Source organism: Pongo abelii, chromosome 3 (assembly GCF_028885655.2).
Source record: "Pongo abelii isolate AG06213 chromosome 3, NHGRI_mPonAbe1-v2.0_pri, whole genome shotgun sequence".
Lineage (NCBI taxonomy): Eukaryota > Metazoa > Chordata > Mammalia > Primates > Hominidae > Pongo > Pongo abelii.
Genome location: NC_071988.2, coordinates 24,107,845 through 24,132,475, shown reverse-complemented (window position 1 = coordinate 24,132,475; position 24,631 = coordinate 24,107,845). Strand labels below are relative to the sequence as shown.

The 24,631-nt window shown below is 43.4% G+C and overlaps 1 protein-coding gene across 1 annotated transcript in view; it reads left to right on the top strand.

Moving 5' to 3' along the window:
* LGI2 (leucine rich repeat LGI family member 2) overlaps positions 1 to 22,818 on the top strand; it is a 29,207-nt gene extending 6,389 nt beyond the window's left edge. The window contains exons 5-8 of the mRNA XM_002814643.5: positions 5,374 to 5,445; positions 6,459 to 6,628; positions 12,115 to 12,279; positions 20,301 to 22,818. Of these exons, the coding sequence (XP_002814689.1) occupies positions 5,374 to 5,445; positions 6,459 to 6,628; positions 12,115 to 12,279; positions 20,301 to 21,118 (1,225 nt within the window). The 3' untranslated portion in view covers positions 21,119 to 22,818. The remainder of the gene's footprint in view (positions 1 to 5,373; positions 5,446 to 6,458; positions 6,629 to 12,114; positions 12,280 to 20,300) is intronic.
* Positions 22,819 to 24,631: the final 1,813 nt, after the last annotated feature.

The following is a 24,631-nucleotide window of genomic DNA, read 5'->3' as shown; positions in this document are numbered from 1 at the left end:
CTAGGGTGTGAGGGACTTGTGTTGCTTGATGGAGGAGATGGGAAGAAATTTTTTTTTTTTTGAGGTGGAGTCTCACTCTGTCATCCAGGCTGGAGTGCAGTGGCATGATCTCGGCTCACTGCAGGCTCCGCCTCCTGGATTCAAGCCATTCTCATGCCTCAGCCTCCCGAGTAGCTGGGATTACAGGTACACACCACTATGCCTGACTAATTTTTGTATTTTTAGTAGAGATGGGGCCTCACTATGTTGGCCAGGCTGGTCTCAAACTCCTGATCTCAAGTGATCCACCTGCCTCGGCCTCCCAAAGTGCTGGGATTACAGGTGTGAGCCACCGCACCTGGCCAGGAAGGAAATTACTGTGGGTCTTATACCTGCTTGGCACCAGGCATAGGGCTGGGTGCTTAGTGAGCCTTCTCTTCTTCATCTTTCATAATAATCTGTGAGTCCCCATTTTACAGATTTTGGAACCAAGGCTTAGATGACTAGGTGGAATGTTGGACCAGAATTAGGACAAAGTGGAATAGAGACATTTTCATGGTTCCTCTCATCTGAATGCAAATCACTTTTTCTTTTATATTGGATTAATCTGTGGTTTCAACTAAGCTCTCTGGTTCTTTAAGAGCTTTCTGGAGATAAAATTAAAGAAATTGATTTGAAATTGCTATATAAAAATGAAGCAAGTACACACACTTAGCAAATGTATAAAATTTATAAAACTAGAAAAAATAGTGGCTGTGTTTATGAAAATGTAAAAATACTCATTATCTTGGTAGGAGTAATTCATTAGCCAGGAACCAGGTCCAATTTGCATGATAGATATTTTGAGTTTGAGTAAGATAACATGTCTCATCTCTGTAGTCAGCCTGCCTGCCATAAAAGCAGTTGGGAAAATTGGAGGGTTTTGACTGGAAGTGTTGGGCAGGGATGGTAGTACCAGCATGTGTAACCCTGACTGGTACATAGTCATCTAATGAGGAAACCATTCACATCAAGCCCCGATATTGGCAAAGGGGGTTGTCAATAGGCCAAGGAAGCACTTGATTCTGGAACGCCCACAAGTAGAGGCTCTGCCTAAGTTAAAGCCTATCGGGTAAGGAAATGAGGGAGCAGACGTGGGAGGCCCAAATATCTGTGTCAGCTTATTGGTACTGGAGAATGTCGTAGGTCTTCATTTCTTCCTGTAAAAGCCTTTATTGTTTTTCAGATTCAACCTAAGTGTCAAATCCCCAAATTCCTGTAGAGGCTACAGTTGTGGGCTTGGAGTCATATAGGCTTGGGTTTAAATCTCAAGGCCATGATTTATTAATATTGCTTAACTTTCTAAGATCAATTTCCTCCTCCTTAAAATAGGGATAACTATATTGATTTCATAGGATTGCTGTACATAAAGGGTTAATGCTTGCTTGCAAAGCATCTAGTCCATTACCCATGGTAAATGCTTTCAAGGCATAACTTCATCATCATCATCATCATCATCATCATCATCAACATCAACATAATTCCTTCTCTCCATGCATTAAGTCCCAATTTCCTCCATGGCCTGTCAAGTATCTTTGGCAGTTTGGGTGGCCAGACAGAGTGTACTAAGGAGACAGCTGTGGATGTCTGAAGAGGAACAGCTGTGGCCAGATGAGTCTGGTTCCCAGAAGTCAGGAATTAGGGCTTTGTATTTGAGCAAAAGCTCTGGGCAGATTATAAACCTAAGGCAAAGCCCATGTGACGGGCTGAGTTAGCCCAGATGGCAACTTTCATTTGCTCAGATGGCTGCGGTTCTTCCATTAGCAGGAGGGTGTGAACAAGCAGGTATCATGCGTGGGTATTTGCATATCTTTGTGCAGGTGTACAAAGTGTCCTCGGATGCGTGGACTTATATACATGAGTGTACATAACTGTGTTCCTGTGTGCATGCTTATGCATTTGTTTCATGTGTTATCATGTGTACATGTGTGCAAGAGGCACCTCTTTTCTGTGGTATTATGCACAGAGAACACAAACACAGAGGGAGCGAGGGAGTCCTGCACTTGGGTCCAGAGAGCACGGAATGCGTTAGAGAAGAACCAGCTCATCCCAGTGAGTAGGACCACCCTGCGGTCAAGCCTACAAGTCAAGCCTCTCCTCAGCTCTCTAACCTCTGAGTGTCTTCAGAACATCAAGCTTTCGGTGCTCCCCCACCTCATCCCACTGCTTTTCCTCACATCCTTTCCCTTGCCCGGGATGCTGTTTCTTCTGCCCTTGGTCTCTTGACATCTGCCTTTTCTTTCAAAGTCCAGATTAAGTTCTGTCTCCCCAGTTAAGCCATTCTCCATCTTCCTCTTCCCTCCTGCCATTGGCTTCATGCAGCCAGCACTTTACTGTCTACAGTGGCCATACTGGTTGGTGCTATTGCCTGGGTATTCTTTTTCTCTCCCAGCACATTGGAAGCTCCTGCAGGGCAGGACTTTTAGTGATCTTCCCTTAGCTCTGTTCTTCCCCCAGTGTCTAGCACAGGGCTAAGCCAGCAGGACGTACTTTCTGATTTGCTAATTGATGGATGGCTTCTTAATGGAGTTGGATTTCCCATATGTGCTCTACTTCTGGACAAGTCAGGTGGCTTTTATTTTTTATTTTTATTTTTTGAGATGGAGTCTCTCTCTGTCACCTAGGCTGGAGTGCAGTGGTGCAATCTCGCCTCACTGCAACCTCTGCCTCACGAGTTCAAGCGATTCGCCTGCCTCAGCCTCTCGAGTAGCTGGGACTACAGGCGCGTGCCCCCACGCCTGGCTAATTTTTTGTATTTTTAATAGAGACAGGGTTTCACCATGTTAGCCAGGATGGTCTCGATCTCCTGACCTCGTGATCCACCCACCTTGGCCTCCCAAAGTGTTGGGATTATAGGTGTGAGCCACCACGCCCAGCCAGGCGACTTTTAAAGTTGACTCCTCTAGGCAGGAGATGTATTTAGTAATTCAAGCATTTAATATATTGTTTAAAGAATGAATCAATTCACCTCCCTCCTCTTTTAAAAACCTCTAAGCAAAGAGAAGATACCAGGTCTCTAAAGTTCACCCCCGTGCTTACGGAAGTTCCTATTTGGAATTTGCTTTTTGAAGTTAAGCAGCTGATTTTTGTCTTTTATGAACTTTTCCAGTGCTTACAGACTCACATGCATAGGAAAAGAGACATAGGTCAGGTTTCAAAGCATTGAAGGAGCTGTGCCAATCTGTAACTAAAATCTAGAACATTAGTTTTCAGCAGTCCCATGAAGCCCAAGGGACAGGGAGCTGTTAAATAGTTTTAGAAATAAAGTAAGTGCCATGATTTGTAGACAAAATGAAGTGGAAAGGCAGGTGTTAAGCACTTAGTGTGAGGGGGGTAAATAATCCATTTAAATAATTCTGCTTTCTGAAATCTAAATTGAACAGTTGGAACATTGCTAAGCACCCTGATTTTTTTTTTTTTGGCTTTGACCATTCTGTATATACTTATCATATCAATACAATAACTTTCAATTAGCTGAAGTTTTTAGCTAATAATGTTAATTAGCTAAAACATTGTTGTACTTTACTTTCCAGAAAAAGTGACCGTCGACCAGGAAAAAAAAATTAAAATGAACACCCCCCCTTTTTAAAATTTCCAAAATCTCTTTCAGAGTAGCTTCAGTCTGATTACATATTCGGCCTATTTTCCAACACAGTTAAAAATGTACAAATACATCATTTAGAAAAGAAAGGTAAAAGAGTACATGAAATTTTATTTAAATCCATTTGTGATCACCTAGATAGAAAGGGGCATAATTCAGAAACTATGAGTCTCCCCATATTAACTTGGTGTCTTGAAGGAAGAATATTTGGGCTCCAAGCTTTCTACTATGTCCGGCTAACCGACTCTAGGTAGGAAGATTCATTTCTTTAATTCATCTTTCTGGGATGGGTCATTATGATGATACAGAAGATGCATTTCATAGATATCTTAAATTGGTTGGGGCTGAATTGCTTACATGTTTGTCATTTATATGTTTTGCTGTTTGCATTCATATGTGTAAAAGAAAACAAAAGTAGGCATCAGTTTCTTGGCTGACTCACATTAGAGTGTAGTGCCTGGGGAAATTACAAACTCAGTATACATCATTTCAACACTCCACATCTTTCTACATCAACAGCCCAGCACCGTGGACATTCATCTTCACAGGATGATGACAGGGCACTGCAAAATCCTGAATCATCAGAGAAAGAGTTGATGCTGTGCATTCTAGTCTATTTCCTGGAGGTGGGGTGTGGACTAAGACGTCTTAGAATGATCTTTAACACCAAGAGCAAAAATGCAAAATGGTTTTGGGTCAACCTTTATTAATGTGAAAATGAAATTGATCATAGTCAATCATTCCCTACACATTCTGATTGGTTGAGATTTTATGTTATTCTTAAAGGTTAGAGCTGAGTCTCTTTATGTAAAGGAGTATTGACTGAGTCCTTTCTTAGAATCACGAGTAATAGAATTCACTTAGATGGGCCATTAGGGAACTTCTTGGGACAAGACTGTAAATCTTCTTTTATCACTCTCACTTTGGTGCTTAATACATGAATTCAGCAAAGATATGCTGAGTACCTGCTGTGTGCCAGGTGCTGTTCTAGGAACTGGGGATATAGCAGTGGACAGACAGACAATAATCTCTGTCCTCATGTGGCTTATGTAGAGGGGGAATACACGGCCAGTAAACAAGTAGATAATTAAAATATGTAGTGTGCCAAATGATGGCGGTGCAGGGAAGGGAGATGTGCAGAGGCCTGAGAAGGTGATGATACTTGAGGACAGACCCAAAGGAGGCAATGGAATGCCAAATGGATAGCTGGGGAGAGAAAATTCCAGGCAGATGACCAAGTTCAGAGGCCTGGAGGGTAGGAGCATGCCTTACCTGTTGGAGGAATAGCAAGGAGGCCAGTGTGGCTGGATCGGAGATCCATTGAGTAGTGGGAGACCGATGAGATGGGGTCTCCTAGGTAAGCAAGAGTGGAGGTAGCCAGGCAATAAAAGGTCTTGCATGCCACCAAAGGAACTTTGGCTTTGATTCCAGGAAACATGGGAAGCCATCTGAGGTTGAGCAAATATACATAAAGAGCTTAAAAAGTGCTTTTTGTAAAAAAAAAGAAAGAAAATGTATATTATATTTTTATAATATAAAATATGCTGTATATTATATAATAAAATATAATATAAAATATGCTGTATATTATAATCCAGCATCTCTTATGTTATATTTGCATAACTAAGCTCATTTCTCTATCTCAGTATTGATGACCAAAGCTGTGCTATAAGTCAACAGCTTTATCTGAAGGGAATTGAGAGTGACAGGGCATGAGATAATAACCACATTGCAATGTGACTTTCTTATTCTAGTTCTTTGGCCAATAACCACATAAAAGCACTACCAAGGGATGTCTTCAGTGATTTAGACTCTCTGATTGAACTGTAAGTAATGAAATTTAGTTTATGTGTGCTTGTCATTGTGTCCCAGTTAATCATGTCTTTCAATCCCCTCTCACCTTTCTTTTATGCATTTCTTTTATGCTGTGGCTAAAAATCTATAATAAAGTAGTACATCCTGGGAAATAGCATACAGTTTGTATTGTGTTGGATTTTGCCATTTTATACTTAGCACCATGAGGCCAATAGTAAATCACACTTGCTGGGTGGGAGATCACCTCCCTGAGATGGCACGTTCACCTGCTTTATCTTCTAGCGTTGCTTCTTACTGGATGTAGTTTTTTTTTTTTTTCAGATGTAGTCTTGCTCTGTTGCCCAGGCTGGAGTGAAGTGGCATGATCTCCGCTCACTACAACCTCTGCCTCCCAGGTTCAAGTGATTCTCCTGCCTCAGCCTCCTGAGTAGCTGGGACTACAGGCACATGCCACTACCCCCAGCGAATTTTTGTATTTTTAGTAGAGACGGGGTTTCACCATGTTGGCCAGGCTAGTCTCAAACTCCTAACCTCAGATGATCTGCCTACCTTGGCCTCCCAAAGTGCTAGAATTACAGGCATGAGCCGCCGTGCCTGGCCTACTGAACGCAGTTTTAACAAGAGCTTGAAGTTTCAATTGTGTTTGTGAAAACTGTCTTCCTACAATATCCTCTTTATGTTTATGAGAACCTCTGTTGGGGGCTGCTCTTCTATCATATGTCTCCCATTTCTGGCATGGCGTGGAGACAAGAGCATTTGGAGAGATGATATGTCCTCACTGAGAGCTCTCTGGACATTATACAGTTATGCAGTTAAATTCCCAGGTGCTGAGAAGTATTAAATAAAGTCAATGGTAGATACAAGAAAACAGGAGATATTAATTGCAAAATTTTTTAAACTCCATTTTTAGGGGGTTTTAAATATATCAGGATGTTAATAATTCTGGAGTTTCGTGTTACTACCAAAACATGTCAGATACATCTATTTCTCTTTGTATGTGTTTGTGTTTTATTTTGATTTTTAGAGATTTGAGGGGTAATAAATTTGAATGTGACTGCAAAGCCAAGTGGCTATACCTGTGGTTGAAGATGACAAATTCCACCGTTTCCGATGTGCTGTGTATTGGTCCACCAGAGTATCAGGAAAAGAAGCTAAATGATGTGACCAGCTTTGACTATGAATGCACAACTACAGGTATTCAGAGCCTATCTCATCAGACACGGATATTTAGAATAATCTCTTTGTCTTTCTTTTAGACTGTCAACAGAGAGTGGGGAAAAATGAATATAGAACTGTTTATCAAAATTGTTTTAGAGAAATTTTAAACATTCTAAAGAAATGAATCGATGTGGTAAGGAAAATATCTCAAAAGTTTGGGAGAATTTTTGTTAACTGCCCTGGCTTTATTTTTGCTTCTTTACAAAATTCAAACTTCTCTAAGGGTTTCATTTTCTTAAGTCAAAGTATAAACTTGTGGGTTTGGCAAGAGAACATTTTCAAATCAATCTAGGTTTCATAGAAGGCCAGTGCAGGGAGGCCTAAATTACTCGGCTGAGACTGTTCTTTTGCTTTAGGAAGATGTTCATTGGACATTTAACTAACAAACATCAGAATTTTTTTTTTTGAGGCAGAGTCTTACTTTGTCACCCAGGCTGGAGTGTAGTGGTGTGATCTCGACTCACTGCAACCTCCACCTCCTGGGTTCTAGCAATTCTCCTGCCTCAGCCTCCTGAGTAGCTGAGATTACAGGTGTGCACCACCACACCCGGCTAATTTTTGTATTTTTAGTAGAGACGGGGTTTCACCATGTTGGCCAGGATGGTCTCGATCTCCTGACCTCATCATCCGCCCACCTTGGCCTCCCAAAGTGCTGGGATTACAGGTATGAACCACTGCGCCTGGCTCAAACACCAGACTTTTAAACCCACAAATGACTTTCAGAGTCCCATGTAAGAAGAGATAACTAGGTAAATTATAACCAATGGCAAAATAGAAAATAAAAGTTAACAACTAGTTATCAAAAGGAAACAGCTTGTACTGAGGGAAAAATGTAAAGAAAGTTTGATTTTGTTCTCCAGGGCCTGCCACAAACTTTCAGTTTATACATTTTTCAGGTTATAAGATAAAATTAAAATACTAACTGCCTCCACTGTCACAACATGAGGCCAAAGGTATTGGTGAGTATCTCCATTGGAAAGGCTTAGGTGGGGTTTCTACAGCTTCTAAAGCCAGAGAGAGGATCAGGCCGCTGTATGAAACCTGCTTACCCGATTTATAAAAATAAACATTCAGGCTGAGAGCTGATATCTACAAAGCCTCAAGTCATGTCAGGAGAAGCAGCAGGAATGAGAAACAGAAAATAGTTACAGAAACTCAAAAGACACCAAAACTCCAAGAAAAAATATCACATTTAGGCCAGTCCCCGCTACCACCTTCCAACAAATAAACAAAAACCTACAAAGTAAAAATCATTTCTAGGTATCTTTGTAAATAAGGGGCACTGCAAGTTCTATTCTTTTCTGATAGACAACCTGAAATCTCACAGAAATAACTTTTTCTTTCATCACTGAATGGGGCTTATTCAGCTGTGTAATTGGCAGGTGCCCCACAGTCAGCTGAGGCCACTACAAGGTTAATTTATTGTATTTTAGGGCCAGGGCAATAAATCAGAGGTCATAGTCGATAACATTTGCACCAAAAGGTGGCATTCAAGACTATTTGGCATTAAATGCTAAATTTAATTAAATTGAATTAAAGCTAAACCGAAGCTCACTGAGACTTCTCACTACCTGTTCTCCATTTTCTCTGGAGAGTTCTCGAAACGCCAAGGTGAAATTTGCAGATTTTCCATTGTTCTCTTCACACCTGGCCATAGCGTGGAGAAACTTTGCTAATCTCTGATGGAAGTAATGGGCTAGAGGGCCGTGGGAATAGGAAATAATTTCTACAAGAAAACATATTTTCTGAACTTAGGGCCCTGGGGATGGTTATAAAAGTGATCCAGGCTCTGAGAATTGTTATTGGAATGGTGGTAGCTTGGAACTGAGGTAACCTGTCCTCATCCCAACATGGAGCAGCAAGAGGCCCTAACACATTTTAGAGCCTTCTCTGTCTCATGTAGTATTTGTCTTCATGAACAAGCTTCCTACTAAACTTTAGAAAGTCAGCGCTAGGCTTTCTGGTGAGAGGGAGATGATAATTCTGGCTTTGCTATGGTTTTATCCCTTTAAGACTCACAAACAGAGATGAGGCTTTTGCTGATAGTTTCTTCTATGGGGAAAAAAAATGGTGCAACAAAGTTGTGACCCACCCCCAAACATACGCCCTGCCGTGTAAGAACTAGGTCAACAAATTGTGAGTGTTCGGGGTTCATATCTTCTGTTCAGATCAAACCTCAGCCTCTGTTGCTTCATTAAAAGCTAGATGGGGAGTAGGGGCGTGGGGTCGGGGGAACAAATGAGGATGGAGGGAAAATGGAAAGCCGAATTAGAGAGTTCATGGTACAGTGATCGCATTCTTGCCAAAGGTTTAGAAAGAAGCACATTTTCGGAATATGGTTGTTTTCCTTTTCAACTCAGATTATCAGAAAAGGGGTGAGTTTTCTTCTGTTTCACTGTTTTTTTCCCAGAGAGAGGAAGGTACTGTTACCATTGTATTCCTTGGCTAAGGGGTGTACTTCACACCACAAAGCCACCACTGGGCTCTTTCAGGTCTTTAGATTAATCAGCTCTTGAACCCTCCCCTTCAAGTCTATTTTTAACCACCTCAAAAGTCCCTGTTACCTACCGATGATTCCCTGTGTTAGGTGGGTAATTCACTAAATTCCTTAGAGGAAGTGAATTTTGCATCCTAGTTGTCCTGTTAGCTTCCCCTTTTCAGGGCTGATGAAAATGCAAAGAGAAATAATGCATTAATGTGCAGTTTCTCTCCCAGTAGGATCAGCGTCATGTATAATTTATTTTGTGCAAGTGCTATAAATAGCTATGTAAAAATCTGTTGATTCCACTGGGAGAAAGGCCTAAATTGTAAGAGTCCCACTGACATCATGAACTTAATCCAGTGTGAATGGAAGTGGCAGTTCTTTTTGCAGAGTGCCATTAATATTTTAACACTAGTAAATTGATGTCACATCAATATGTGTATTTCTGAGATCTTTCCACAAGAATGTGCTTTTGCTGTTTGTGAGAAGTAAATTTAATTGGGGGTGGGAGAAGATATTTAAATTCCCCGGTCCTCTTCTCTGATACCCACAAACATATATGCATCAATCATTTTCTTTTCATTCTCTCTCTCTCTCTCTTTTTTTTTTTTTTTTTTTGAGACAAGGTCTTGCTCTGTCATCCAGGCTGGAGTGCAGTGGCACAATCATAGCTCACTGCAACCTCAGACTCCTGGGCTCAATTGATCCTTCCACCTCAGCCTCCAGAGCAGCTGGGACTACAGGCATGCACCATCACGCCCGGCTAATCTTTCATAATTTTTAGTAAAGAGAAGGTTTTGGTATGTTAGCTAGGCTGGTCTCAAACTCCTGGTCGCAAGCAGCCCTCCTGCCTTGGCCTCCCAAGCTGCCAGGATTACAGGCACAAGCCATCTTGCCTATCTTGCCTGGCCCTGTTCTTCTTTTTTCCTTCTCTTCCTCTTCTTCCTCCTTCTCCTTTCTTTTTTTTGGGGGGGGGGGTGTGGGTTCTTCTATTAAGAGTTAGATTTATAATCCAAATGATTTAACAATCTGTGTTATGCCAGATAATCAGTATATAGAAAATATTATGAAAGCACTATATGGGGAAAATAGATTAAAACAGGGCCACGAAAGGCTAGATTTGTAAAATGCTCTGCACTGTGACAACTCCTTTTCATCCTGGGATTCTTCAATAAAAACAGAAACTTTCTAGTCTACACTTTAAACAGCCTGCCTTTTTAAGCAAATGCTCATGTTTCTGAGAATTCAGAGTGCAGTAGGGAGGCTAATGGGAGGGAGGAGGTGAGTGAGTTATGGGCATCACCGGAGTGCTTAGAACCTTTGGCAGACTTGGATTAGTCGAATGCAACCGGAGACGTAGGAGAGGAGTTTATAGCCATCTTGGTTGTAATTAAAAGAAAGCAGCTGTATTCTCCAAGTCCTTTTATATCTCCAGAAAAGGGAGCACATGATGACTGCTGCCGTTTCCCCTTTCTCTGTCTACGTGTGAACACAGAAACCAGCAAAGTCTTGTGCAGTGAACACACGCTTTCTGGCTTCTACACTGTTGGCACTGCCAGTGCCAACATGAGTGAACAGAGGTTCACTTTTTTCTGTTTATTTATCTTTGACCAAGCAACTATTATTTTGGTGGTGGGAGGGGATTGAGGGAGAGCCGTGACTCTTCCCTAAGTCTTCAAGTAGGCAACTGAATACTATCATTGTTCCATATGTCAAGTACTGAGTGATCACCATAGCACTGTAGTATATACTTACATGTACTCTTGCATTTAGTCTTTACAGCAACCTCATGAAATAGACACCACCTTCATTTTACAGGTGAAAAAAGAACCTGAGGCTCAATTGTCTTGCCAAAGGTCATGTAACTGAAAGTGCTTCTTTCAATGCCGTCATGGGATCCCAGTGCCTTAGCCCTACCAAATATGGACTGTCTACTTGCTTTTGAAATAATCGTGAATCAGAAGCCCAGCTTGTCTTATCTCTGAGCCCCAGCTCTTCACCAGGATGTCCTGCTCTGGACTTGGGGATGGGAAGGTACCCCGTCCATTAGAGCCACTTGTCCACACTCTCCCTCAGTCACCTCCTGCCTGTTGGGCTGCAGAGGCAGCCTCTTCTTTTCTTCTTCTCCTCACGTCTTCACGCACTACTCAGCCTCCATCCCCTCCCCTGTAGTCTTTAGAGTGGGCTGAGAAGCAAGGCCAGTCCACTCACACCGGTTTAGCCAGTAAGTATTCAGTAAGCACCTACTCTGCCCCTAGAATGAAGGGAGGGGCACCTCTAAAAGGTAACATGTATTGAGCACTCACTTTGTGCTAGGCTAAGTGGGTAGGAACCATAATACCCCTGAGACTGTAGCAGAGGCTTTGGTTTGGTTTCCAATGTTCAGTGTGCCATTTGGGGAGTGTACCATTCATTCTGAACGTGCAGTGGGGTTGTCTGCTGACAGGTAATCCCGAGCTAGGGTTTATAAGAACTGGAGATAAAGGGTCAGGTAAGTTTGAGAAGCACCACATCAAACAAAAAACGGACTTCTTCCCTACAGGGGCTGTTCTGAGAGAGCTGGAAGTACAGCATTTTCCAAACTCACTGGACCGCAGCCCCCGCTTGTCACAGAGTGATTTGCACGGCAGTTTTGAGAATGTTGCTGTGCAGCGTCCTGTCTGTCTTACCACTTTGAAAGCCAAGTCTCACCAAATATGTTTAAAATTCTGAGATCCTTTAGCCAAACTGGGGAAGCTGTTTCTCCACAGGAAGCTGTACTAGAAGCTGTGCATTCTGTCTGATAATCCTGCGCAAGCCAGGACTCTTTCTGGAATGTCCCAGACTAAAATACGCTGTGATGTTTGTGTTGCTTCTCTCCTGTCCTCCTCCTCCTCCCCAGTCCTTTTCAGAGCTGATGTGATCGTGGAAAGGTGATGGTGGTTGATAATCCCTGCAGGAGATTTTATGAACCCTTTTCTTTTTAAACTCCCATTCCCAGATTTTGTTGTTCATCAGACTTTACCCTACCAGTCGGTTTCAGTGGATACGTTCAACTCCAAGAACGATGTGTACGTGGCCATCGCACAGCCTAGCATGGAGAACTGCATGGTGCTGGAGTGGGACCACATCGAAATGAATTTCCGGAGCTATGACAACATTACAGGTGTGTTGTGGCTTTGATCAGATGTGTTGAACTAATTTCAGCACTGCCGCAAGCCCGTGGGAGGAATAATGTCCTCTGTATTGAGGGAGAGCTCGGCTCTCTAACCTGGTTAGAGCTGGGGAACACATCCCAGCCTACCCTCTGGGTCTCTCCAGTTTTTGTCTTGGTGTGGTCCGTTACTGGGAGAGTGGAAACCTCAGGTAGTGATCCTGCTTATTATTGATGATCATTTACGGGTTGCATGTGGTGGGAAGCATTTTCTAGTAGCGGTGAGAAGTCACACTGAGAATCCCTTGTCCTGAGCAGTATGGGAACCCAAGTCCGCACCAGCTTTGTAGCAGCTAAATGATGCTTTGACTTTCATTAAGCTGATTATTAACTAATATGCTAACTAACACACACACACACACACCCTGTAGTCTGTTTCTAGTGCCCTTTGCTAAGTCCTAGTGATCACTGCTTTCTTTTAGTAAGTACATACAAAATAAGAATAAATGGATCCCTAAATTAGGCATTTGGGATATGAATTAGTTAACGCTTCTTTCAGTGCCATTGTGGGATCCCAGTGCCTTAGCCTTGCTAAATGTGAACTGTCTACTTGCTTTTGAAATAACCTTTGAAAGACTCCTCATTTATCAACGTGCAATCTGATAACAATACTGTGTAAACAGTGCCACAAAGGTCTGATTATCACCCCAGGAGAGGGTTTCCTTTAGAGCTTCCTGATGTGGCCTTAGAGCAGCGTTTTACTGTTGTAGCAAGAAGAATATTCAGGTAGAATTTCTGGGTTGGGAGGCTCCTAAGAGTCTCCCAAGCACCAAGTGGCTTCCCAGCAGGTACAGGTATGTGGAGAGGCAGGGAGAGCTGCTAATGAGCCTTATCTCACAGTGTATCTCGGTGTGAGATGTACATCGGATGCTCCGAGGATGCCATTTCAGATGAGCTGGCCACCATCGGGCCATCTGGCCTCCCCGTGCTGAGCTCACCTTCCAGAGAGTAACGCTCTTGGAAGTGCAGACTCAGCACAGAGTAGCACAGGTGAACCTGCTGTGGAAGCCAAGAACAAGGGAGATGAGGAAGTGAGTCCATGTCCACATGGTTTTGTGCTTCCCCCTTTGTCCTGACATGGAAGATAGGGGAGGGGAGGATGAGCTGGCCTCTCTGCCTTTTCTCCTCTTCTCTGGTAGGAGATGGGAACAGAGTGAAGCTTTGCTGTTTTTTGTTTTTTGTTTTTTTGGATTTTTTCTTTTGAGACAGGCTCTTACTCTGTCACCCAGGCTGGAGTGCGGTGATGTAATCTTGCCTCATTGCAACCTGGAACTCCTGGGCTCAAGGGATCCTCCTGCCCCAGCCTCCCAAGTAGCTGGGACTACAGGCACACACCACTGCACCCAGCTAATTTTTTATTTTTTGTAGAGACAGGGTCTCACTATGATGTCCAGGCTGGTCTCAAACTCTTGAGCTCAAGGGATCCTCCTGCCTTGGCCTCCCAAAGTGCTGGGATTATAGGTTTGAGCCACCGTGCCTGGCTGAGCTTTGCTCTTAAACAAGTTCCAATGCCAATGTTGGCTGTGAGCCTGTGGGGCACCAGGGCCTAATTTATCCCATTGGAAGCTCATAACAGTCCTTGGAGTTACACCTGCCCATAGGTTAGAGGACAAATCTCTCTTCTTTAGAGAGAGGAGGCATACATACTAGAAAGAGCTCAGGTTTTGAAAACTGATGCACACGGATTGTACTCCCAACTCTGCCCTGGCCTAGGAAGAACATGTGCCTTTGAGGCTTGGTTTTCTCATCTGGGAAATCGGGAGTGGATGTGCCTCATGTGGATGCTATGAGGATTGAGTGCACAGAGCGGGTGCTTCTCAAAGCTGCCATCCTTTTCATAACCTTACAAATGATGAGGTCAAGGCTTAGGCGTGTCCAGTCATCCACTGTTTATTCAGGGCTGAGCCCATGGTTTCTCATGGTTGTACCCCACTGGTTTTCTCTCCCAGGCTGACCTTGGTAGGACAGCCCTGTCTTTCTTTTCTTTTTTTTTTTTTTTTTTTTTTTTTTTTGAGACGGAGTCTCGCTCTGTTGCCTAGGCTAGAGTGCAGTGGCGCAGTCTCGGCTCACCGCAACCTCCACCTCCTGGGTTCAAGCGATTCTCCTGCCTCAGCCTCCTGAGTAGTTGGAACTACAGGCACCCACTACCACACCGGGCTAATTTTTTAATTTTTAGTAGAGACGGGGTTTCACTATGTTGGCCAGGCTGGTCTTGAACTCCTGCCCTTCTGATATACTGCAGCTGGTGGCATTCTTAAATTTATTCATTTGTTCTCAAAGATTTCTTGAACACTTACTCTGAGCCAGGCATGTTCTTGGTACTGGGGAAACAGCAGCGAATAAACTAGATAAAGCTCTGGCCAGGTGTGGTGGCTCATGCCTGTTATCCCAGCAGTTTGGGAAGCCGAGGCAGGTGGATCACGAGGTCAGGAGTTTGAGATCAACCTGGCCAATATGGTGAAACCCTGTCTCTACTAATAATACAAAAATTAGCTGAGCGTGGTGGCGGGCACCTGTAGTCCCAGCTACTCAGGAGGCTGAAGCAGAAGAATTGCTTGGACCCGGGAGGCGGAGGTTGCAGTGAGCCAAGATCGTGCCACTGCACTCCAGCCTGGGCGACAGAGTGAGACTCCATCTCAAAAAAACAAAACAAAACAAAAAAACCTCTGCCCTCAGGAGTTCCCATTCTAATGGGAGAAAGAGACAATAAGAAAAAATATTCGTATTGTAATAATTATTGTAAAAATAATTGTAGTATTAAAAAAAAACACATCAGACAGAAATGTGCTAAGGAGGGGAAATAAAGTGAAGGAAGATGTGGAGTACTGTGCGTGGGAGGATATGAAGGCTTGGGTAGAGGGTCCAGGAGAGGCCTCATCAAGAAGGTGCTACTTGAATAAGACCTGTGGGATTGGAGGGATTGGTTCCCATGGAGAGGGGGGAAGAGCATTCCAGGCAAAGGGAGCAGCAAGTCCAAAGGTAGAGGCAGGAGAGCATCTTTCCTGTTTGAAGAACATCCAGGGGGATGGTTTGGCATGAGCCAAATGAGCCAGTGGGGAGTTGCAGTTGATGAGTCCAAAGTCAGAAAGGCTGATCATGGAGTCTCACAGGTCCTAGGAAGGACTTGGCTTTTCCTCTGAATGTCCTGCAAAGCCATGGAGGGTTTTGTGCAGAGGCAGGAGGATGCAGGTACCTGGCTAAGAGGCTGGATTGTGTCCAGCTACCGGGTCAAACATAGCCTTTTAGAGTGAGGGCGCAAAGGTCGAAGCACAGTGTCTAGCTAAGAGGCTATGGCAAGAATCTGGAACCCAGGCAAGCGAGCATGGCCTGGACCCAACGGAGGCCACAGAGCTGGTGGGGAGGAAGTCAGTGCCATCCAAGTGGGTGTGGCTGGGGCCAGAGCCCTGCTGGACCTTGTTAGTTTCCAAAGATTCCTCAGCCCCTCAGTCTCCAAGTCTGAATCATCCCACAGCTTGGCGGCCATGACATGAAGCCCACCCGGCTCCTCTTTTCACCATCAAGCCCAAGAAATGAGTTCCAACATCAGACTGGCTTTTGACCATCCTGGCTCCAGCCCTTACTAGCTGGTGGCCGTGGCCAAGTGATTTGATGTGCATGAGCCCCTTTCATCTGTAAAGTGGAGATTTTAGGAATTTCCACTTTATCTGTAAAATGGGATCAGCATAGCACTGGACTCGGAAATACTATAAGGTTTTTTTTTTTGAGACAGAGTCTCACTCTTGTCGCCCAGGCTGGAGTGCAGTGGTGTGATCTCGGCTCACTGCAACCTCCACCTCCCAGATTCAAGCGATTTTCTGGCCTCAGCCTCCCGAGTATCTGGGATTACAGGTACACACCACCACGCCTGGATAATTTTTATATTTTTAGTAGAGACAGGGTTTTACCATGTTGGCCAGGCTGTTCTTGAACTCCTGACCTCAGGTGATTCACCCACCTCGGCCTCCCAAAGTGTTAGGATTACAGGTGTGAGACAATGTGCCTGGCCAATACTATAAGGATTTAATGGGGGTAAAATAGGAGCAACCCTCCTTTTCCCCCCACAGATTCTACCTTTTTGATTTCCATTAAAACTGCTCCACAACTTGCATGAGTGTAGGGAATGCAGAGACCAGCAGACTTCCCTGAAGGAGGTAGAAGGTGGTGCTACAGAAGGAAGGGGGATCACTTCATGGAGGGAGGAGAGGAGCTGTCTCTCAGTAGCTGGCATTGAGCCTGGCATGAGGGAAAGCCCTATAGCACACGTGGGTAGGCAAGGACACTGCCCTAGGTGCTACTTGCTTCAAGAAGAACAAGGTAAATGTGGACCATTCTCCCTCCCTGTGCTGTGCACACCTCATTTGACATCTTGTTTGGCCGTGGGGTGGTCCCCAAGTTGACAAGGGCAGGGCAGGATTTTCTCAATCCATGCACTTCCTCCTTTGCAGGCCTGGTGACCATGTTGCCAAAGGGATGGCTCCAGCTGTCCATGTGCCCCAGGGGAGAGAGAGACCCATGGTCATGTTCACCCTGAGATTCACTTCCCCTCGTTCTCTCTACGTCTCATCTCGGCTTTCTCAATTTTGGTTTATTTTGTTCGCCTTTTGATTTCTGCACGCTAGTATGTTCCAACCTGTAATCCCTCTTCCTACACACACGCACACACAATGATCTGTCTGCTACTGACAACGCCATGGCTAACCTGGACAGAGTGTGTTACAGAGCATCTCCAGGAAAGGAATTCCGTTTCACGCAGTCTTTTGGCTGTGACAGGCAGACCTCTAGGACACTTCTGGGGGGCGGTAGCCTCCATTGCCAGGGGCTCAAGAAGGGGACGAGGAGCCTGCACTCTCAATTAGTGCTAGCAGGGTGGAAATCAATGCCTCTTTTGGAGAGCAGCTTGGCAGTTAAAACCCAAAAGCTTAACAATGTGCACAACATTTGCCCCAGCAATTCTTATACTTGAGAATACTGCCAGATGGTATCAAAACATTATTTAACAATATTTTAAAGGAAACATTATTTTACAATAAGGAAAAGCTAGAAATAATTGTAATGTCCAACAGTAGAACATTAATTAAGTAAAATATGGTGCATCCATGCAATGGGATACTGTGTAGTGTCAGTATCAAGTTGTTGAAGAATCATCAACATGAGGAAATGTTTACAGCATGGGCTCCGAGTGAAAAAAAAGTAGATTATAAAATATCTGTGGATAACATAAACCCCAGTTTTTTAAAAAAGAATATTTGAATATGTGAATGGGTTAAAAATTAAATAATATATCAAGATATTAAGTGTTATTTCACATTTATAGTACAACTGGTTTGCATTTTCTTCTTTGTGCTTTTTGGTTCTTTGGTAGCAGAGTATAGACTGAGGCCAAATTATCTGAATTTAAATCTCAGTCTCTACCACATACTAGCTGTGTGACTTTTAATAAATTACTTAACTTCTCTGTGCCTCAGTTTTACCCTTTATAAAATGGGGATGATGATGATGCTAAGAATAGTATATGCCTCATATAGTTGTTATAAGGATTAAATAAGTAAATGCATGTAAAGTGCTTAGAATAGTGCCTGGTCATACCTACACACTTTTTAAGTTTTACCTCTTAGTATTTTCAAAATTTGCTCTGGTAAACGTTTAACACGCGTATCCTCAGGGAAAAACAATGCAATAATTAGTTTTAAACAAGGAAAAGGGATTAGGTCCTTGCAGGAAGACTAGTATGGTGAAAGAGAAAAGTAAATGCCACTCTGAAAACCACCCAGTGTCTGGCCCCAAAGCCAATCCTTAGGATAGAAATGGAATCATCCTTAGAATTTGGGATTCTGGCCAAATTCACTTTGGTCCAAATTACCTAGAAAATTAAAGGAAAGAAATAACCTTTAATCGAATGATCTAGATGGAGGATCGGTGGTCTTGTAGGTGGTCCTTTGCTTAGTGGTTGGTCTTCTGGAATGGGGAGGTCTGGGGGGCATCTGGGTGCAGGGTGATAACGGATGGTGGGAGGTGAGCCAGAGAGGAGAATCACCACGGAAAATGGTCCCCTGCCTCTGCAAAGTCTTAGTTTTATGACGTCTGAATTAGATCATTCAGATATTGCTCCTTCTTTAGATATTTATGCATGCCCACTATGGGCAAGCAATAAGGGGCAAGGTCTTGTGATTATAGTGACAATTGCTTCAATTGTTCAATAATGATAGCCACTAATGATCAATCACCCCGTAGGTGCCAGTGCTCCATGCTAAAAACGCTTGCCATGAATGATCTCATTTCATCCTTATAGTCACTTGTAAGATCAGTGCTGGCAGTATCTTCAATCTCATTTTATGAATGAGGAACTTGAGCACAGACAGTTGGGTTAACCAGCACAGGGTCAGAAAGCTTACAAGGTGCGGGGCTGGGCTTTGAACCCTAGGCCACCTGGTCTGTGTCATAAGGTTTAATCCTAGTCTTTCTGCCTCCACTTGGCTTCCTTTAGCTCTGGAAATCAAAAGAGCCCAAATGTCTTCAAGAACACTCAGAAATCTTTTTCTCCTGCCTCTGAGACCTCACTCCTGCCTTTTTACCATCCCTTACCCCCCCCAACCCCCCACCACCCCAGGAGAAGCCTGTTTAACTGCCTCCTTCTGCCGTATGGAGTCAGGAAATACTTTTTTTTTTTTTCAAGGATACACATTTTTTTAACTGACAAAATTGTATCTATTTATTTGTGTATAAAATGTTGTTTTGAAATATGTATACATTGTGGAATGGCTAAATCAAGCTAATTAACGTAGCTTTATTTAAAAGCATGTTGATAATTCCCTTGGTGCATTAGTGAGTTTCCTGAATTGTATGCCTGCCTCTGAGGACTGCAGAGGCCCTGAAGACCTCACTCAGCCATTTCTATGGAAGCACGTTTTTAAACAATTTAAAAAAATTATTTTAATTGTGGCAAAATACACATAGCACAAAATGTACTATCTTAACCATGTTTTAGTGTACTGGTCAGTAGCGTTAGGTACACTCACATTGTTGTACAACTAACCTCCAAACACTTTTCATCTTGAAAAACTGAAACTCTGTGCCATTAAATGACAACTCCTCATTTCCCCCATCCCACAGCCCCTGAAAACTACTCCTTTCCTTTCTGTCTCTATGCATCTGACTGCTCTAGGTACCTCATATAAGTGGAATCACAGAGTATTCATCTTTTTGTGAGTGGCTATTTCATTTAGCCTAATGCCCTCAAAGTCCATCCATGTTGTAGCATAGGTCAGAATTTTCTTCCTTTTTAGGGCTGAATAATATTCCATTTTATGTATATGCCACATTTTGTCTATCTCTTCATCCATTGAAGCAACTTGGGTTGCTTCCACCTTTTGGCTATTGTGAAGGATGATGTTATAGGTGTCTTAGTCTGTTTGGGCTGCTGCAACAGAATACCATAGACTGAGTGGCTTATAAGCAACAGAAATTTATTTCTCATAGTTCTAGGGCTGGGAAGTCCAAGATCAAGACACTGGCAGATTTGGTATGTGGCAAGAACCCACTGCATAGCTGGCCACCTCTTTGCTGTGTCTATGTAGTGAAAGGGCAGAGGGAGTTGGAAGGGCACTAATCCCATTCCTGAGGACTCTGCTCCCATGACCCAATCACCTCCCAAAGGCCCCACCACCAAATACCATCACATTGGAGATGAGGTTTCATCATATGCATTTGGAGAGAGCACAAACATTTGGTCTATAGCATTAGGTGTACAGATATCTCTTTGAGTCACTGCTTTCAGTTATTTTGGGTATATACCAAAAAGTGGAATTGCTGGCTCATAGGGTAATTCCATGTTTAATTTTTCAAGGAACCACCATACTGTTTTCCATAGTGGCTGTGCCATTTCACACTCCCACCAGCTGTATATAAGAGTACAAGCGGAGATGCGTTTTTAGCTGTAGTTGCACTAATCTCCTCTCCTTTATTTTGGAGCACAGGTCAGTCCATCGTGGGCTGTAAGGCCATTCTCATCGATGATCAGGTCTTTGTGGTGGTAGCCCAGCTCTTCGGCGGCTCTCACATTTACAAATACGACGAGAGTTGGACCAAATTTGTTAAATTCCAAGACATAGAGGTCTCTCGCATTTCCAAGCCCAACGACATCGAGCTGTTTCAGATCGACGACGAGACGTTCTTTGTCATCGCAGACAGCTCGAAGGCTGGTCTGTCCACAGTTTATAAATGGAACAGCAAAGGATTCTATTCTTACCAGTCACTGCACGAGTGGTTCAGGGACACGGATGCGGAGTTTGTTGATATCGATGGAAAATCGCATCTCATCCTGTCCAGCCGCTCCCAGGTCCCCATCATCCTCCAGTGGAATAAAAGCTCTAAGAAGTTTGTCCCCCATGGTGACATTCCCAATATGGAGGACGTACTGGCTGTGAAGAGCTTCCGAATGCAAAATACCCTCTACCTTTCCCTTACCCGCTTCATCGGGGACTCCCGGGTCATGAGGTGGAACAGTAAGCAGTTTGTGGAGATCCAAGCTCTTCCATCCCGGGGGGCCATGACCCTGCAGCCCTTTTCTTTTAAAGATAATCACTACCTGGCTCTGGGGAGTGACTATACATTCTCTCAGATATACCAGTGGGATAAAGAGAAGCAGCTATTCAAAAAGTTTAAGGAGATTTATGTGCAGGCGCCTCGTTCATTCACAGCTGTCTCCACCGACAGGAGAGATTTCTTTTTTGCATCCAGTTTCAAAGGGAAAACAAAGATTTTTGAACATATAATTGTTGACTTAAGTTTGTGAATGTGTGGTGGGTGAAACTAAAAGAAATGTAGCATTAGCTCTCACAAGAGAGGATCAAGAAAAATCAACAAACAAATCAAACCCAGGCTCAGAGCTCTGAAATTAAAAAGCACTGAAATAGTTAGACGTTTTCAAACTTTTAGAACTCACATTTTAATCAGGGATTGCATTTGTTGGCTAACTGCATGACATGCCCATTCTACCATTAAAAAAGAAAATCTTAAAGCCTGTAATTTCTGAGAAAAGAGTGCAGCATTTACTCTTATCATCTAGAAATGTAATATGCTTTTTTCCCCCCTTTTTGATGAGGAAGAAAAAAATTGGATAAGATGGGACAGCACTTAACAATGAAATAAAAAAAACAAACTTTGAGCCCCTCTCATTCCACTTTAGCAATCTTTTTGGTAAGAACTCTTAAAGCCAAAAGTCAGCTGAAAAGATTTGCTGATTATTAGTTTAAAAATCTTGTAACACTCAGCAGTGCTATTTTGAGTCATCCCAGTTTCCTGAAAGTAATGCCCAGTCTTCCTGAATCCTCCTTAATAGCAGAACCTTGGTGATTTTGTTGGCTCATATGAATGCTTGTCATGGATATGTTAACAATTTAATGTTTGACATTGCTTCCTCTGCCACAAAGACAATATTCTGGTGACACATGTCTAGACCCAGCACAGGCTGTAGGCCCAGGAGCGACTCAAAGGAGTTTTTCCCTCTTTCTTATGGTTCAAAGCTGACCCTGGTGGTGGCCAGAGCAGTAATGCTTGTTTGATGCTGTTCATGGCTCATCTGCTTCTCGGAACCCACCCGTTGAGTTTGTGGTAACCAGCAGACAGGCCAATGACTGAATGGTGCTTTTCATTTCATCCTTTAGAGGGATGAAACAGTTATTTCCGTCTGATGAGCATTCGGTAGAATTTTTGAAGTGAGATTTTACGAAGTCAAAGGGGACTTTACACAGATCTCGACCTGCTTTGAAACCTAGAGGTGGCCCTTTGATTTGTGCGTGTCCTTGCCCTCTGGACAACTTAATATTTCAAGTAATCGAATATCAACTTCCCTGCCAGCCCACCTGCCTTCTGCCCCGCTTGTGTAACAGTCCCGTTTTGTTGAGTTGCTGCTATTGCAACTGCCAGTGCAGCCCACACCAAATCACAACCCAAGATACTCAGATAGGAAGACTCCTTCCTCTCCCAGTACTTTACCAAAGGAAACCCCACCAGGACCCACCTTCTCACCGGGGGCCACGTGTTGGCAGTGGAATCAGCCTGTGCAGGCTGGGGATCTCAGGCTGATCAGTAGGGGCCAGCTTTGGAGCCAGCCAAGCTGAATCCCACACTCCAGGTCTGTGCTCAAGAGATCAGATGGTGTATTTCCACATGGGCCTCTCTGGTATGCGCAATAGGGAAGCTCCTGGGGTCTGGTTATGTGGAAGATTCTTAGTGGATGTTCCGCCTGGTTAGCTGGTTCTCTTCAGAGAATATAAAGTGAATGCCTTTAGGGGTAGCTCTGAAAGAGAAACCCAACAACTTCATTCCTAGCCATGAAAGTAGCACGATCATATTGTACTGTATTGTTATTTTAAAATGATTATTTGCCATGTCATGAGTAGGTAGATGTTTTGCCACAAATATGAATGTGTTTGTTGTTTCCTGACTTTAAGCAATGAAGATTGAGACAATAAATAGCACTCAGAGAATGAAGCACTGATGTTACATCAGCACTCTTGGGTACATTCTGGGACTGTAGGCTGAGGCTTCCAGCCTCAGAAACCACGGAGTTTAATGAATGAACTCACCCACACGTAGTAGTGTTGTTACTTGAAACTTCTACAAAATACCAAGCAAACAGGAGAAAAGTGGTTTGTTTTCATTTTTAAGTGCAAATTACTTTTCTTCTGCACTTTTTTTTTTCTTCTTGGTTTCTTGGAACAGGCTACAAATGCCCAGGTCCCCCTATTGGAGGCTGAAAGGGGAAGAGCTTTGCCATTCCTCCAGCCCTAAAGATGGCAAGCTATTCTTTCTGTTGCATGGAACCACTCAGACAAACCTGGGCAGAAAAATGGGTACTTGGCAAACTGTAGGAGATATTTAGACAGTCCCAGCAACTATGCCAGATCAAAGTGATGTTCCCAATTCCAGCCACCTGTAGGGATGGCAAGGTGGCATCTTTTCACAGTGTTGCCACTGCAGAGAGGTATCACATTCCCAGCTGTACCTCTGAGGGTAAATGAGCAACTGACCCCCTGAACTCACTATTCTGCTCACATTGCCAGATTCTGGGAAACCAGGAAACACAGGATGCCGGGCTTAGGATGGGGAGAGCTGTTGAGTCCAGATGGGGAATTAGGAGGTGAAAGAATGATCTAAACAGGTGATGGGTGGGGTGTGAGAAGGGGGTGACCCACTCAACTGCAATCAGTTTTTCCTTTTTTATAATGTTATTTTATACAAGACTAAAGCCTGCAGTCTACAGAGCGCCTATGCTGTGGGAGGAGATATTTGTTCTGGCCAACTTACTAAAGGAGCATAGATGTTCTTGGCACGGGGTGGTGAAATCTTTGCTTCATTAATCTTACTGCTCCATCCCAAGAATCCCTGAAGTTTTAAACAATTTCTGTAAGAAGCATTCTTCCAGTAATAATGTAAAACCAAAAAACCAACCAAGCAACAGCAAAAATGCAAAGCAGAGAAATATGTGGACGGTCCCCAGTGGAGATCAGCTTGAAGGAGGGGGCAGATCTTTCTTCTACTTTCCCTCCCATCACCCATTGGGTGGTCGTCTGCTCAGCTTGTTTCTTCTTTATGAACTCTGTGGCTAGGCTCCTGGACTGATCCCTCTGTGCAGCCATGTGGCTTTAAGGCGTTTCCTTAAAGGGGGCTTGTCCCGATACTCCATAGGGTCGGGAATGAGCCTATTATCAAGACTCTAAAAATAAGTCTTAGACATGAAGAGCACTGTATTATTGGACAGTGAATGATAAGGCCACCTTACATTTAGCAAAGCTTTATATTTTTCCAATGCACATTAGTATTCACCTCATTTGTTCATAAATAGCTCTGAAGTTTATTGCAGGGCCGGTATTATTCTAATTTCAGAGAGAAGGAAATAGACATGAAAACTATATAAACTGTCTGCCATGGTTATCCAATAGGGACTGGCAAAGCAAGAACTTTCCATCTGATCAGCAGACATTGTATTTTCTTTCTAAGACACCCTGCTATACTCTCCCAGAGAAAGACTTTCATTTCTAGCATGATTTTGAATTTGGCAGCACCTTGAGATAAAGTAAAAAGTGCAATAAAATATGCATAGCCAGAAGAAAAATCACACTGAATAGACACCATTCAATCAACTGGTCCGTTTAACAATTAACAAACATGCAATTACATGCCCCATTCTTTTTACATGCAAGACCCCACTCTTGAAAGTGGTCCAGAAATTTTGGATAGTTTTCTGTTGTTCTAAGGAGGATATCTAGCTGGTCTGGTTGTTTCTCCCCCTGCATAGCTATGG